We start from the raw sequence: 15883 nt of genomic DNA, 5'->3' as shown, positions 1-15883 counted from the left end.
AAACAAAAATCATGTTTCTTTGAGATTTAAAAATATACATAACTTTATAAATATAAATTATATATAAAGAAGAAATTATATAGATGCATAAAATCTGCACTGAAGTTTAGTGTATTTAATTGGTATTGTGACAATGTTTGAAGAAAGAGAAAATTTATCAATCATGCAAAATACTTTTAGTTTTCTGAGTAATAAGAATTCTGGCAGAAACTTAAATATTCGAGAGGAAGTCTGTAGAATAAATATCGATGCAAATTTCATGAATATGTTGAGCTTATGATATGCATAAAACTGGCAGTGTATTTACATGAAATTAACTCAAATTTATGCTGAAAAAAAAACATAAATAAATAAAATGACAAATACAAATGCAAAATAAATAACTAGATGAATGCATAAAATAGAAACACCTACCTATATTCAGGTAAAATAGAGTAAAGAAAAATGGAGACAAAAATTCTTCTGAAACTAAATAACAGTAAAAGAAAAAATAACCCAAATATACCAACTATGAAAAAACACTGAATTGTGAAGAAACTGATAAACTGTCAGGGTTCCAACTTTCCCAATGAATCATATAAAGATGCTTTATAAAAAGAGAAATAGTACATAATGTTGCCCAAAATATCTCTCCCAGAACACATACATATTCTGATAAAAAGCTATTGAACAAAATGTCTTTTAGAAAAGATGTACTATGAGATTTTTAAAATATTTTTATAATAAAATAAAAATATTAAACAGTAACAAACCATGATATATACAGTTATAACAACAGATATCACAGTTAATGGATTTACAATGCTATTTATAGGCACTACACACAAATATTTTACAATCTTTTTTTTTTTTTTATCACTTCAAACCCTGAAGTGACTAATAAGGCAATTTGTTTACACAATGTTATTAAATATGTACTGATGTTATTCTATAAGTCATTCAATCTAATAATGTAATCACAGTCACTTTTGAAATATCATAATTTCAATCAAAAACTATAGTAACTGTTATAAACAAGAAACTTGTAAACAGTATTAATTTTTATTTTTTGACACAGTTTTATATACATTTTTTTTTTCATTCATGATGAAACAGCTTCACTATAAACAGTAAAAGGTTAGTTATCTAGCTCATTGTAACCAGAATCTTATTACTTACAAAATATTTCCACAGTCAGTTCAATTATACTGCACCATCTAAGATTTCTAGTTACTCTTAAATATTAAAAATGCAACTTATACCATTATTTGTGCGAAAATTCAATTTTGTTAGGATGTTAGGACAAAAATGTTAGGATGCATGCCTCCAAAACATGATAAAAATAAAGAAATAAAAATTAAAGAATGCAGCCAAGATAAGGTGAAGATGCAAATCAGAGAAAAGCTACTATTATCTGGAGTAGTTTCATCTGATCAATCATGTAAGAGGACTTGGATGAACAACAATCAAATGGATCCAAGGCTTGAAATTGCCTCTGTATATTCAAAACCTACAAGGAAACACCATGCAGCAAAAGACTGAGAGAAATAGAGATCTTGGGAACTTTGTTCAGCATTCATGAAAAGGAGAGGTAGATAGGCGATATCAGTGATTGATTCAAGTTGTTTAAGATTTTGCCAAGGCAGCATAGGCCAAGACATTTCTGCATTATGTTTAATTATTATATATTTCATGGGGAAAGGGAAGAGGAAGAGAGATTCTGGATTCAAAGAGATAAAATCCTCCTTCCTTCACATAAATAAAACAGATTCCAACTTTATACTTTTGTTGAAAATCTCTGGAAAATATTTCTTGCATTATAGATAGGATTCAAACTTAGATTTATTCAGGATGAAAATGAGAAGCCTATGAAACACAGTAAATTATAAAGGCTGTGAGGATGAAAATATCCTTCACTTGCATTATAAAAGAGCAAGCAATTTTTAATTTTAAGTTAACATAATAATTTTGCAAAAACATCATGGTATATTTTCATTTTGCAACATGCATTTAAGCAATCAAGGCAATGTTCTCAAGAAAAGCATATGCAGTTATGTATATTATGGATGGTATCACCTGAGGTGATACCATCCATAATACACATAACTGCATATGCCACTAACTGTACTGTTTTTTTTTTTTTTTTTTTTTTTTTTTTTTTTTTTTTTTTTTTAATGCATGTGTTGTGTATAATTTCAGAATAACTGATATCTGTCAAGTCCCATACTTGCTGGATAACGAAGCTTTTACTGGATAATACTTATAAATTATCTTAGTATCTAATTTCAGACATTAAAAAAAAATAAAAGTTTAAATTTATACTGATCTTATCATGGGTTGATAAACTTTATTATGTTTTTTAGAACATTTTTAAGGTTGAACTGAATCAGTTAAGTCTACACTGAAATTTAAAAAGACTAACAAAATGAAAAGATGCCTTTTTTGCTATCACCACACTGGTCATGTGCAAAAGTATTTCATAAGTAACATGCCTGAAACTTTGCACATCAAATGTTTACTATAACTGAATATAAGCTTCCTTAAAATAAGAGTAATTTCCTTATCTGAAGCTGTAACAATCCAGTATTTAGGTGTTACAGAATCCCCTCCCCCTACATAGTTAAACAGTATATTTGAATTGTACGAAATAAACTTCAAAGGCATTTGGTAATTTGTGTCATTCCAGCCTTGTTACGGGACTTAAGTCTTCTGGTGAAAGGCCAACAACAGCAACAATAATATTATAATGTATATGAGAAATTATATTTTTGTATACTGCAAGGATCGCTTCTTCACAAAAAGATGCTGTAAGTCAGTATAATGAAAAGTTTATTGCATTAGGGATGGTTCATTGGTTATGATTAGCATTAATGCCAACAGGTTTTGGTATTTCCATTATAGTTATTACAAGTTTTGGTCCTCATAAGAACTGTCACATATAAGTATATAAGAAATTATGGCATATTCTTGTCTTAGTCCATATTATATTCCAGTGTTTGCAAATTCATTTGCAAACTTGAAATTTTTTCAAGTGTACACAATTATATTTCATAGTTGTATTTTTAACACAGTGAAAATACTTGATTTCGTCTCTTTCTTTTAATGTGACTCCCCCAAATCTATGAAAGGTTGTAGCCTATCATACAATTTATACTATGGTGACTTAAGAATTAAATAACATTTCCCATCCCTACTCTAGAAACTAAACATGATACTTTTTTCAGGGTACTTTTAAGCTTGAATTTGATTCAGTACTGAAAACTAAAGTAATAACAGTATATTTTAAAACACACATCATTCAATGGTTATCCTCTTTTCACACTATGCAATGCAATTTATTACTATTTAAAGGAGTTATCTTCTCTCAAACTGAGCAATGAAATTCAATACTATCTAAAGGCATTCCCAAACCTCCATACCACTGTGCAATTTGAACTTACTGTCAGTCAGGTGGAAAGTGCTAACACTATCCACTAACTTAACTAGGCTGGAAAATGTAAGGCAATTATAAGAATCCAAACTGTCGGTAGGGGTTAGGGATATGTCTGGAATAATGTTACATCGAACCAGAGCTTCTAAGAAAATGTTAATTTTTTTTTTTTTTTTTTTTTATTAGCATGGCAACTTAATGCATTTTAAAAACATCAAACTGTCGAATACAAAGAAAATTCAGTCCAATTGCATTAACATCAATTACTACTCATTAGTGAAAATCAAATAGCAATAAATTTGTGAAAGTTTTAAAAGCAAAGTATTGCCAGCCTGGTTGGCCTAGTGGTTAGCATATCTGCTCTCCAGCCAAAAGGCTACGGGTTCGAATACTGGTGTGGGCATGGATGTTTGTGATTGTCTGTGAAAATGCCAGTGGTGGTAGTGGGCAGTAGATGACATTGGTGTAGATGATGATGATGGCAGTTGTGGTTCGTGGACTGAGTGGTGGAGTAAGTACCCTCTCTCGATGAGTCCCTTGGACTCCCTGGAGGTGTCATAATAATAATAAATAATAATAATTGTCTTACCAGTGCATTAATTAGGTTTCAAAGATTTCAAGTTACTTGGCTGTGACAGGCCACTGAGCCTAACACTCAATGGAAAATGAGAATTTTATGTAATTATTTTAAATTACTTTTAATTTATGACTTAATATGAAGATGAGACTGATGGTCATGACTCCTTGGTAGAGGAACAAGCCCAAATATCCTGAAATTAAAGTGTGATATAGTTTAAATGGCTCTTAAATTGCTCTAAGTATCTATACTGGAAAATAAACCACCAAATGTATTTCTTTTCTTTCCATTATAGTGTATTTACTTTAATTATTTCCCATTCCTCATTGCATGTTGGGCTCAATAGCCTGTCATAGTCAAGTAACTTGACTAATTTAGTAATTTATATGGGCAGTTAATTCTACCTTTCATGTATCAGGGTTGTCAATTGCATTATCTTATCATTAGTTAGCCTGCTTTGGAAGATGAAAACCTTGCTACCTCCATATGAGATGAGTTAACACACCTTCAAATGAAAGTTCTGATAAAGTTTTTTTGTATTTTTGATGGGGTTCCAACCCAGGTTCTTCCAACCAAATGATATAATCAAAACTGACTGAACTACGGAGGCTTATTTACTTAATTTTATTATTAATTAACTAATTTTATAATTTAATTATATAATACTGGAAAAAAAAGTTTCCTTAGCTTCCCTATCTTCTAAAAGTTCTTCATATCCACTTTAATATCTTCATATCCACTTTAATTAGAAAAGTGATACACCATATTTTTATTTATTATTTTTTTTTGTATAGAGTATGGTTTCTGTTACTGAGGTAACATAAGGTACTTTGTAGAGCTTAAATGCCTATTAACAATATTCAAAGCAAGGATTTAAATGCATCTTCATGATAATTCTTATAATACACTATAATGGAGAGCAAGAAATGCTTCTTAAGGAGTAGTGCATTCTACTGTAGTAGAACACACTACTTCTTAAGGACACAGCAATGCTGCTCTCAATATACAAAACTAAGTTACAAATACACATTGATGAAGAGACAGGTAGGTTATTCATACTGTAAAAATTATTTTAAACATGGAAGCTGTGTGTAATATTAGAATTATTTAATAAACTAAACTTTTATATGAACAGTAACACATATTTTACTTTGTTAGAAATCAAGTATAAAGAACTCGTAACAACAAAGCCATTTCAACGGTTGTGAAGGTGACAAATGACTTAAAATTAATGGAAGTGAAGAGAGAAGAACAATAAAATGTAATTAAAGTGGAGCACGATGAGCTTGCTGAAAATGAGAGTGCCAGAAAGAAAGGAAAGAAAAATGCTAAACATTATGCCAGAGACCTAAAAAATGGTTCCTATCAAAAACCAAAACTCTGAATTATAATCATGATTCAAGAAAGATACCTAACATTGGACAACTGTGGTGCCTGTTATTTACTTTTGTCTATCAAGTTTTCAAGTCTTGTGGTTAGTGACAATCCATGTTGGTTAGACTAAACTGTCTGCTTTAAGAAACTGAATATAGTTTTCATGCTCAAAGAGATTTGACTGTTCTAGCAGCCTGGTCAAAATAATATAATGGGAAAGATTCTGGTGAAATCATGCATTCCCAGACTGGAAATAGACTATGTCTAGCATATGACAGGAAAGAGGTTCTTTAGCAAAGATTAGAATATAGAAAAGATTTCTCTCCTGTTAGTTTCCAGTTAATTCAGTCTGCATAGATTATTTCCTAGAGAGGTTTCTGTAAGCAAATAGAAGCACCATAGGCACTTCAGACTATCTTTGCTTTATTGACCAACCAATTATTTTATGGAGAGATTTACCACCAAAATAAAGAGGCTGGAAGCCACTGCTACTCTTAAATAATCTATGTGGCTAAAGCATGGTGTTGGCATTTTTGCAATTTAACCTCACAAAGCAGCTTGCTTGAATTTCTGACCTTTATCAAAGTTAGCACTCAAGAATATGATCCAGTATTGAAAAATAAAGCAAAACAAGTTATATTTTCTTTATATTTGCATCATTCAATGGTTATCCCCCCCCCCTGTTTAATACTCATACTAGCCACTACATATATAGAGATTCCTATTATAGTATATAGCAGAAGTTAGGATCAATGATAATCATACGATCAGGAGTATATTTTTAAGAATGGGATATAATCTCATTTTAGTCCAGAAAAGTTTAGTACGAAAGACTAGATCTGGTGAGACTATGACGATTTTCATTCTTTATATTAAATCCCATCTGAAAAAACAGTTCTAGAATCATAAATGCAACTTCTGGGCATCCTAAAAACCAAGCAGGGGAGGGGGAAGCTATCCACTTTCATTCTCTAAAGACCACCACTGTTCACTACCAAACCAAGAAGTATATGATGCACCCTGCTCTTGCAAGTTGCCTTACTTTGGTCAGACTGGCAGACTATGTGAGATATGCCTCTGAGAACCACACTTGCTTTCTTAAAGCTGACAAATGGTTTAGTTAACTATAAGGATTTGATGTACTATAACAAAGATCATCTACTACAATTGCCCACTACATTCCACTATCATCCCCTGCACTACAACTGAGAGTTTTATATATAATTCTGTGTTGTTCTACAAAATATACTAAATCTTAACTACAATGATTATATGACTTTATCCAAATTTTGGCAGCCCATCTTGCTCAAATACACCAATCATCTTTCTTAAGATATATGTTCTGTAACATGTATTGGCAATAAACCATGCTTCCTAACATCTTTAACATTTTTCTAAATGTTAGATTAGTATTCTAACATTTTTAACCTTCATTTCATTAAATTATATATCTCTTCTCTCCCAAACACATCCTCATGAAAGCTAATATTAAATTATTTTGTTAAATGTATCACAAAAACAAGAATATAGTACTATATCATTCATATATTTAGACTTATTTTTTTTAATGAGAAACAATTGGAAAATACTTAAACACCATATTCTCAAGGAATTTGATGCATGAGAACTGGAGAGGATATGATACAGTTTTGTAAAACTGAAACTGGATCAAACAGGCAAGTAGTTGGAATGTTGGTTCTAAAACCAGCACTTCTACTTATACCTAACACAGAAAAACCTTCATGAGACTAATTACATTACATTTGATTTTCTCTGTAAGAACAGATCTGTTATATATGTCTTTACGGAGAAAACCTTTTAACTAGAAGTAACACATATTGCACAGATATTGATAATAAGCCATAAATAATGAGATATGAAATTTCAATTCACTGCTCAAAGGATTAATAATAAGTGAATTATAATTTATAATTAACAATTTATAAGAAATATTTAATTGTAAATGTAATTTAAATTTTCAAATATGGTGCTTACAAGGTGTTTCCACACATGACTATGACATAGGTCAAAAAACTTCTCAAAAATTTCTGTAATTTCTTTGCATACACACAGTAATCTCTCAAATATTATCCAATAATGTTGATAAATTGGTTTGTTGTTTGGTTAACCAAATGCATGGTTTACACGGTGCTGTTTCAAGACTGAGATGACAGCTAATCCATTCATTGAGGATTGGTTACTTAGAAATTAAATAACAAGATAATTGTATATATTTTGGTGTGAAATATATAATAAAAATAATTATATATTTCACATATCTAGTTATTGTATATTCTTCGAATTACAAGCAGTCGACAACAAAGCTTAAACTTCTAGATTTAAATACTATGAATGATTTAGAAGTGAAACAAAATTTTCCTGATTTTTACAATTTCCAAATCATGGTACAGGTACGTCAAGGATAAAATTCTGTAAACAGTCAATAACCACAAATCACGTATAGTATGATGAAGTTTGGTATCACCATAAAACACATTTTTCTGGAGGATTCATGGGGGAGCTTGCTGAACAATTAAATACTTTAGAAAACTCATCAAAATTAGAGAGAGATCCTAAAACCCTGGGAGAAAAAAAAAAATTAAAAAAAAAAAAAAAAAAAAAAAAAATATATATATATATATATATAAACACACACTATTAAAATATAAAAGTCAAAATCACTATGGATAAACAAAATCTATCATTAAAATAATTTTTTTTTTATCTTAATGGGTTCTCCCCCTTAAATGCAATGAAATTTTCATTAGAGAAAGGTTATTTTGACAATGTATATGAAATCATAATTTCACATAATTGTGTAGAAGCCTGAAAGGTCGCTGATGGAGTCAGCGACCATTTTCATATTAAGAGAAAATGGTCGCTGATGTCTCCAAAGCTGAAAAGTTTTATCACACATCACTCCACTCACTTGCCTCAGAAAGTGACCAGGTTTAAATTCCATCTGTAATGGAAACATCATTAGGCCTCATTTCAAGAAGGGTTTTTATCATAATTTTCTACAGCATCATGAGGGTATATCAAATGTTTAAAATAGTATAACAGACAATTTCATTACTAGTTTCCTATCACCAAATTTCTTCCAAAATGATATATTTGTCATGTATGATTTGATCAGTTCTTTCATTTCAATCTTCTAGAATTTCTATCTCAACTTGTCTATGTATTGGTCTTTATTGGGGTCTTTTTATGTGCTATTCTTGCTTCAAACATATTTTTCTAATTCCTATTCTGTTTTTTGTAACCATCTTAGATTACTATCAGAGACCTCCAGGGAGTCACACCTCTTGAACTCATTCACGCTATATGCACTCAACACTTCCACAGGTAAACTGTTCCATTCATTCCTGCTCTGAAAACAATATAGCTTTCATCCCTTTCATAACCACACAAACTCAACTTCCACAGATGTTCCCTTGTTCTCTCCCTGCCTTCAATATAATGAAAAATTTCACCAACCTATATCACCTAACATCTTATCAAAAGCTTACAGGCCTCTATCATAATCACCCTCTTTCTTCTGTTTATCAGTGTCTGCAGTTCACACTCTCAATCTGTCCTCATAATCTACATTCCATAATCTCAATATCATCTTTGTAACTCTTCCTTGCACTCTCTCCACAGCTTCTTCATTCCATCAGAAAGGAGACCAAATATGTACAAAGTAGTCTTCAGGTATAGTCATCAAGCCTTGTAGAGAAGAAAAATGACATTCTTATCCTTACATAATGTTTCATCATCACATCGCAATTATTCTCTAAGTTCTATTTGCAAGTTTTGCTGTGATCTTTGAACTTCAACTTCCTATCCACCAATTAGAGATGATACAGATATACAGCCTATTCAAGTCATTAAGTGCTATATATCAGTAGCATCTTTAATTGCCCTACCTATTTTTGCATCATCAGGAAATAGTCTGTTAGGTCCTTTTCAATATCATTAATGTATAAAATGAACAAAAATGGTCACAGAACTGATTCCTGAAGTAGTGTACTATTGGTAACCTTTAATGTGGTAGATTTGCATTTCCTCTCCTATATTCCACTTTCTGATCTGTCCATCAACCACCTGCTTAGACAAATCAAATTTATGCAACAGTCCTTTATGTGGTATCCTGTCAAATGCCTTAACAAAGTTCCAACAGTATCATAGTATATTCATTTCCTTTATCACTTAATCATAACATTATAAAATACAAGCAAATTGCTCAGCCATGATCCCCTTCAATAAACATTATTAGGCCTGTTTTCAAGAAGTCATGGTATTTACTGCAAAGTGACAGCTTGTCTACCAGTCTATTTCTGTATGTGGGTTATCAACTTCTCTAAAATCTTCATCATTGATCTAGAGATGCTGATAGGTTGAAAGTTAGATACATTAGTTTTTGTATCACCCTTGTACAACAAATTTCTTTTGATAAATATCAAAAGAAATTTGTTTCCAAAGCAATACTTGCAACTTTTCTGGCCTGCATTTTATATTTCTCTCATCCTTTTTCTCAAGATATTCCCTTCTATATCTTCTTTTTATGGATCTTTTACTTAATAAGGTTGCACATGCATTTCATTTCTTTCCACTCTATTTTTGTTTTTTGAACTCTAGGAACACAAATTCAGGTATTGCAGCATTTCAGCATCTTTTCAAAACTTCTCATGCTGATATCCTTGCCATTCAAGTAAGTGATACCATGGGACTGAGCATAATATTCTCGGGAGCTTGTCATAGTCAATCTTTCTTAACTAGAATATCCATATCCATGGCTACTTTCCAGTTCAGTACAGCATGATCTCACACATCTCAAATTCTCCTTCATTCTCATGAGTTTAACTTCACCAATGCTCAGATAATTTAAGTTATCCATAATGATTATCATTTAGTACCCATCGGAGTAATTTAGCAAGGCATTTCACCATCTCCAGCAGCTGCCAGGACTGTAGTACCATATATTTCATCTTGTTACTTTCACATCCACTTCACACCAGATAGTCTCAAAGTCACCACCACATGGAACATTATTACTTTCAGGAGTTTCTACCTTAACTGGACTGAAATCATCTGACATCATTATTGGTACCCCTGCCCTTCCTATCTCTTCTGCCCTTACTAAAAAATACTATATCCTCTAGGCTTGGTGGTTTCAGTTACTTCTGAGAGTCAGGTTTCACTAATGTCAACATCTTAGGTTACAACATATTCATCAATACAACAAACTTAAGCCATTTGTTTCTAATGCACCTGGCTTTTTCATATATTTACATCTGCAGTCCGCTTGGCAAGCACAATGAATTCCAAAATATTATGCTTAATATTCCAGTATTTGAATACTACAAAGTTTCTCGTGCAAAAAAGAGGAATGGAGAGTACTATCATTATGGTACTTTTTCTTCTATGTAGTAATATTTGTATATTTGAGTGTACAATTCACACCTGAAAGTTATTCAGTTTTGATTATTTTTAGGACTTACTTTCATAACTTCAGTACATATTTTTCTTTTCAACATATTACTAATTTTTATCCTACTTAACTTTGTCATTCAGTCGTAGACTGAATGGGGCACTATAAAGGTGACAGTCCTAACATACTTTCTCCAGGTGCTTCTGTCTTGGGATCTCTTTAACAAGATGGAGAACAAAAAGTTAGTCCATTTGCTGATATTACTTCTCCAGGTGATAATTTTAAGCTCTCTACTGCTATTTTAAGTAAACTATCAGATCTAGCCACATGATCCAGCCACTGGAGCTATTTTCGAAGTATTTTAGTGATGATATTTTCATGTGTTCTGGCAATGGCAATTGACTGGATTTTCTTTCTAACCTCATCATTTGTGTGTGCCATGTATGGTATCTTCAGAAGTTTTCTGTAGCACTTCATCTTGAAGGGCAATAGCCTTTCTCATCTTCCTTCAGCAGTGTCCAGTTCTTGCATCTATAGCAAGGCAGAGCTAACAAGGTGTCAATGAGTCTTGTAGTTAGTTGTATTTTATTGTTCTTCCAAAGTGGCTGTAACCTCTGAATGGCAACAGCTGATTTAGCTTTACATACTTTAATATATTTAGACTGGCCATCTCTGTGTTGTACACTTCCTAAGCAGGTGAATCTTTCTACTTCTTCCAATTTTTCATCATTAACTGAAATTTTCACAGCCTTTTTGCCAAAAATCATCATTTTTGCTTTTGAATGCTGATCTTTGATCTACAATCACTAAGTACCTTAGAAACTTAATTAATTATTAATAAATTAAACTGTTAATTCTTGTAACTGATCTCATTCTCTGCTATAAGGTCAATGTCATCTGTGAATATGAAATTGATTTTTTTTTTTGCTACAACTGTAATTCCAATACCATTGTTTTCCAAGGATAAGCTTGTTTTATATATCCCAAGTATAGATTAAAAAACATCGGCCGATGTTTTTTAATCTATACTTGGGATATATAAAACATCATTTGTGCAGCCATGGTGCACACCTCTTTCCATTCTGAAAGACTTCTTGATTGATTTTTATTAACATTTCTGAAGAATGGTAAAGAGTTTTAATTAGGCATATTATTTTTGTTATCTATTCCATACTGATTCAGTAATCTCCACAATGCCTTGTGCCATACTGAATTGAAGATCTGTGCAGAAGGAATGATATAGAATTTGTGGATGCTGAAGCACAATTAGGGTGGAAGCAGGTGAATTTGTGTGAAGGCATCCGTGAGAGAAGCAAGTATGAGAACGACCAAGTGCAGAATCTAGTCTCTCAAGCAAAAATATTAAATAGGGTAGTCAATTCAGGAAGTAAAAGTGGATGGGACGCTAAGGATGGTGCAGTTTCTATATATTAATGCCAGGAGTATCAAGAACAAGAGGGAGGAGTTTTTGACATTGGTTAGTGCAACCTTACCAAAAGTTATAGGCATTAGTAAGACTTGGCTAACAGCAAATGATGTAGTTACAGAGATAGAATGTGAAGAGATTAGCATTTTCAAGGAAGGTAGAAGACAGGATGGGGAGAGAGGTACTGCTGATAATAGTGGATGAATTGCAGCCAAAACGAATAGGTGATAGGCTGGAGGGTGGCTGTTCATTTGATGCAGTCTGGTGTGAGATCAAGGCCTGTAAGGCAAAATATACAGTTAGTTGTTGCTATAGGCTGAGGGGGAGTTTCCACAGATGATTTGGAAGACATGCATTGGCAAATTACAATGGGAATAAAAGTAATCTTTCATTCCCATTCTGTTTAAGTGACTATACCATCTGAGATAAGCCCTGCTTACACATTCCTCAATGCTAATGTCAAGTTCCTTCCTAATAACTTCATTTTTAATATGAATCACCATTGTTTGCTATCCGTTCACTTCCCAATTTTTCTCACAACTATCATATCTCCAGTGATAGTTGTGATGACAGTGGTCTCCAGTCTTTGATCAAATGTTTTACTCCTAACCCAGATCTCAGATCCATATGTTAAAACAGACTTGAACACTGTCTTTTATACTTCTAGTTTAGCATCTTGACTAATATCTCTTTTATTCCATATAGATTTACTGACTCACCACCATACTAGCTTTGCTAATTCCATCTTATATTTCTATGTTTAATTTTCCATTTTCACTAAAATTTATGCTAAATAGTTGAAATGTTTTACTTGTTCTATAAGTTCTCCATTCAGAATGCAGTTGAAGTTTTCTATGTTCTGCCTATTATCACAGTTTTGGTCTTTATACAACTGATTTCCATGCCAAATTTGTAATAGTAATTATTCAATTTAGTTAAGAAATTGTGCAAACCTATGTTGTATTTCTGCAAGAATAAAACATTATGTGCATAAAGTAAAGAGCTGAGAGTAGCATCTCTGATTTTGATATCAGGTTTAATGCCACTTTCCTTCATAATGTCAAGAACAGCAGAGATAGTGTGTGTGTGTGTCTTTGTCTCACACCTATTTTACATCAAACCATCTTAAATATAGACGTGTATCACTCGGTAGAATGTCCCATTTACACCAGATAATTGTAGTGTTGCAAAAGATTTCTCTTAGAACCTTGTCACATACTTTTCCAGATTAGTTATATTCCCCAGATTTCTCAGGTATTTGTCTCAAAGTGAAAATCTGATCCTGACAATCTGTATTTGGCAATTATTAAAATAAAATATATTTAGATTTTATTTTTCTTAATAAAACAATAAAACATAATTTATAATTTTTTTTTGCCATATTATTAGTCTCTTGGCCCAGTAAAGGTTTCCAACCCCCATTAGTTAAGTATAATAAATTTAGTTTAATCCTTTATCCAAGTGTGAGCAAACAAAGTTTGCACCTGAAAATATCTTCAGGACTGAGGAATGGTAGTGCAATACCAGGCAACTCGGAGCAAAGGTGGACCAAGCTATCATCACTCCTATCTCAGTATCTCCCATAATGCAAAACACATCTCCTTGTGGATATGTATAATGTTATGCATTAGGGGAAGGGCCACAACCCAGACTAGTTTCGACCTTTATTGAGGTCTCATCAGTGGGAGCCAGGCAGAAGCAATGGAGATGTCATCTTTACCTATAGGAGTTGCCAAAAGGTGTGCCACCTTATTATTAAATTACTCTGGATTTAGAGAAAGACGTTGAAAGTTTATTTTGCACTTGGTCAGACTATAATAAATTTAGTTTAATCCTTTATCCAAGTGTGAGCAAACAAAGTTTGCGACTGAAAATATCTTCAGGACTGAGGAAAGGTACTGAAGATATTTTCAGTCGCAAACTTTGTTTGCTCACACTTGGATAAAGGATTAAACTAAATTTATTATAGTCTAACCAAGTGCAAAATAAACTTTCCCATTAGTTAAGATTTGTTGACTGGCATGAAATTTATGTAACAAATATAAAAATTTATTATCTTGGGTTTGAAAAGTATTTTAACTACCTCAGTTCAGTGAATCAAGATTGCATAGGTAGTTAAAAAATAATATACACAGTCTTTCCATAAATTCTGTTACAACTTCTGCATGCCCCCATGCTGCCCACAGAATTGCGTGAGCCCACTTCCATCAGCAGTACAGTGCGTGGCCAACATTCACATGTTTCTCAGTAGAGAGAGAGAGAGAGAGAGAGTTGTCTAGCTGTATGGATTGACATGCAGTGGGGAGACTATGAGAGCTGTGTAGCTGTAATAACATTTCACAAGATTGGAATGCAGCCACCTATTATTTTCAACATGCTAAAAACGCTTGGGATCAGTAGATATTTGTGTATCGGACTATTAACCCATTATAACATTATGGAAGATGTATCTGATCTTCAAAAAGCAGGTAGACCAAGCTACATTAGGACACAAGAGCTTGTGAGGGCTGTGAAGCCATGCCTCTGCTGTAATCCTGTGAGAATGCATAAAGTGATGTCACAAGAAATGAACATTTTGCAGAGAATGATGTTATGTGCACTACTGATGACCTGGGGTGAGAGCCTATCATTGTCTTACTGGACACTTCCTAACACCACAACTTATGCAGCAGAGGGTCATAAAATTAACGCCACTTCTCCAGTGGTACGCAAACAACATACACAAAAATATCCTCACACCTCTTCACAGATGAGAAGATTTTCACCATTGAAGAGTCATTTAACTGCCAAAACCATTTGGTACAGGCCCTGGTTGGTTGCACAGCACATGCCATAGCACCAGGGATTCAGAGAGGTCATCACCCTCCCCCCCCCCCATGTCAATGATGGTTTAGTGGGGATCCAAATTGCATTTCTGCAAAAAAAAGGGATCAAAACCCTCTGCCAAAGTGTATCGAGACACCATGCTGGAACCTGTGGTATGGTCCCTGAACAACACCTTGTTTCATGGTTGGCAGTGGACCTTTCAGCAGTGGTTGGAGGTGAATGTGCCTGATCACATATCACTATCTGATTGGCTATATGGAAGTCCCGATCTGAATCCAATGAATTTCAAATTGTGGTTGGAACTTGAGAGAGAGTAGCCTGCAAGAAATGACACTCCAGCATCACAGCCTGAAGGTGGATTTGGAGTGAGCAGTAGAAGCATTTCTGTTGGATGTTCTGTGCAGCCAGTAACATGTGGCCTCACACACCTTGGGCATGCATGAAGGCAAAAGGGGAACATTTCGAACATCGAGTGCTGCTGTATGCAAGATATGTGGTTTGTAAGTGCTGAAAGCTGTAAATGATTTACTAATAAATTAAAGGTTTATGCACTATTCAAGTTATAACAGTATTTATGGCTAGACTAGAAACTTTTCAAAGCCAAGATCATATCAAAAATATGTAAAAAGGTTTTATTTAAGCACTTCTCATAATAATAAGAAGGATAAAAGCAAATGAAAGGTATTTAGTTTAGTTCTGACACATACAACATGTTTCCTTTTATGCTTAACTATGAATCTGTAATGGCACTTGTGGCATAACAAAGTTTATTAAAATTTAGTTAATATAATAATTTTATTACTACAAATATTTTGATCAGTGCATCCGCATAATCACAAGGTGAAGCTAGAAGAAAGA

The 15883-nt window shown here is 33.0% G+C and overlaps 1 protein-coding gene across 1 annotated transcript in view; it reads right to left on the bottom strand.

The window, feature by feature from the left end:
• Nucleotides 1-569: 569 nt before the first annotated feature.
• The window catches only part of LOC150094940 (neprilysin-11-like), a 207126-nt gene continuing 191812 nt past the window's right edge, over nt 570-15883 (bottom strand). The window contains exon 22 of the mRNA XM_090410851.1: nt 570-7941. Within this exon, the coding sequence (XP_090266977.1) occupies nt 7842-7941 (100 nt within the window). The 3' untranslated portion in view covers nt 570-7841. The remainder of the gene's footprint in view (nt 7942-15883) is intronic.

The sequence above is a fragment of the Typopeltis vanoorti genome, chromosome 21 (assembly GCF_054136105.1).
Source record: "Typopeltis vanoorti isolate ZY-2024b chromosome 21, IOZ_Tvanoo_1.0, whole genome shotgun sequence".
Taxonomy (NCBI): Eukaryota; Metazoa; Arthropoda; class Arachnida; order Uropygi; family Thelyphonidae; genus Typopeltis; species Typopeltis vanoorti.
This window is presented reverse-complemented; position numbering and strand designations above follow the sequence as displayed.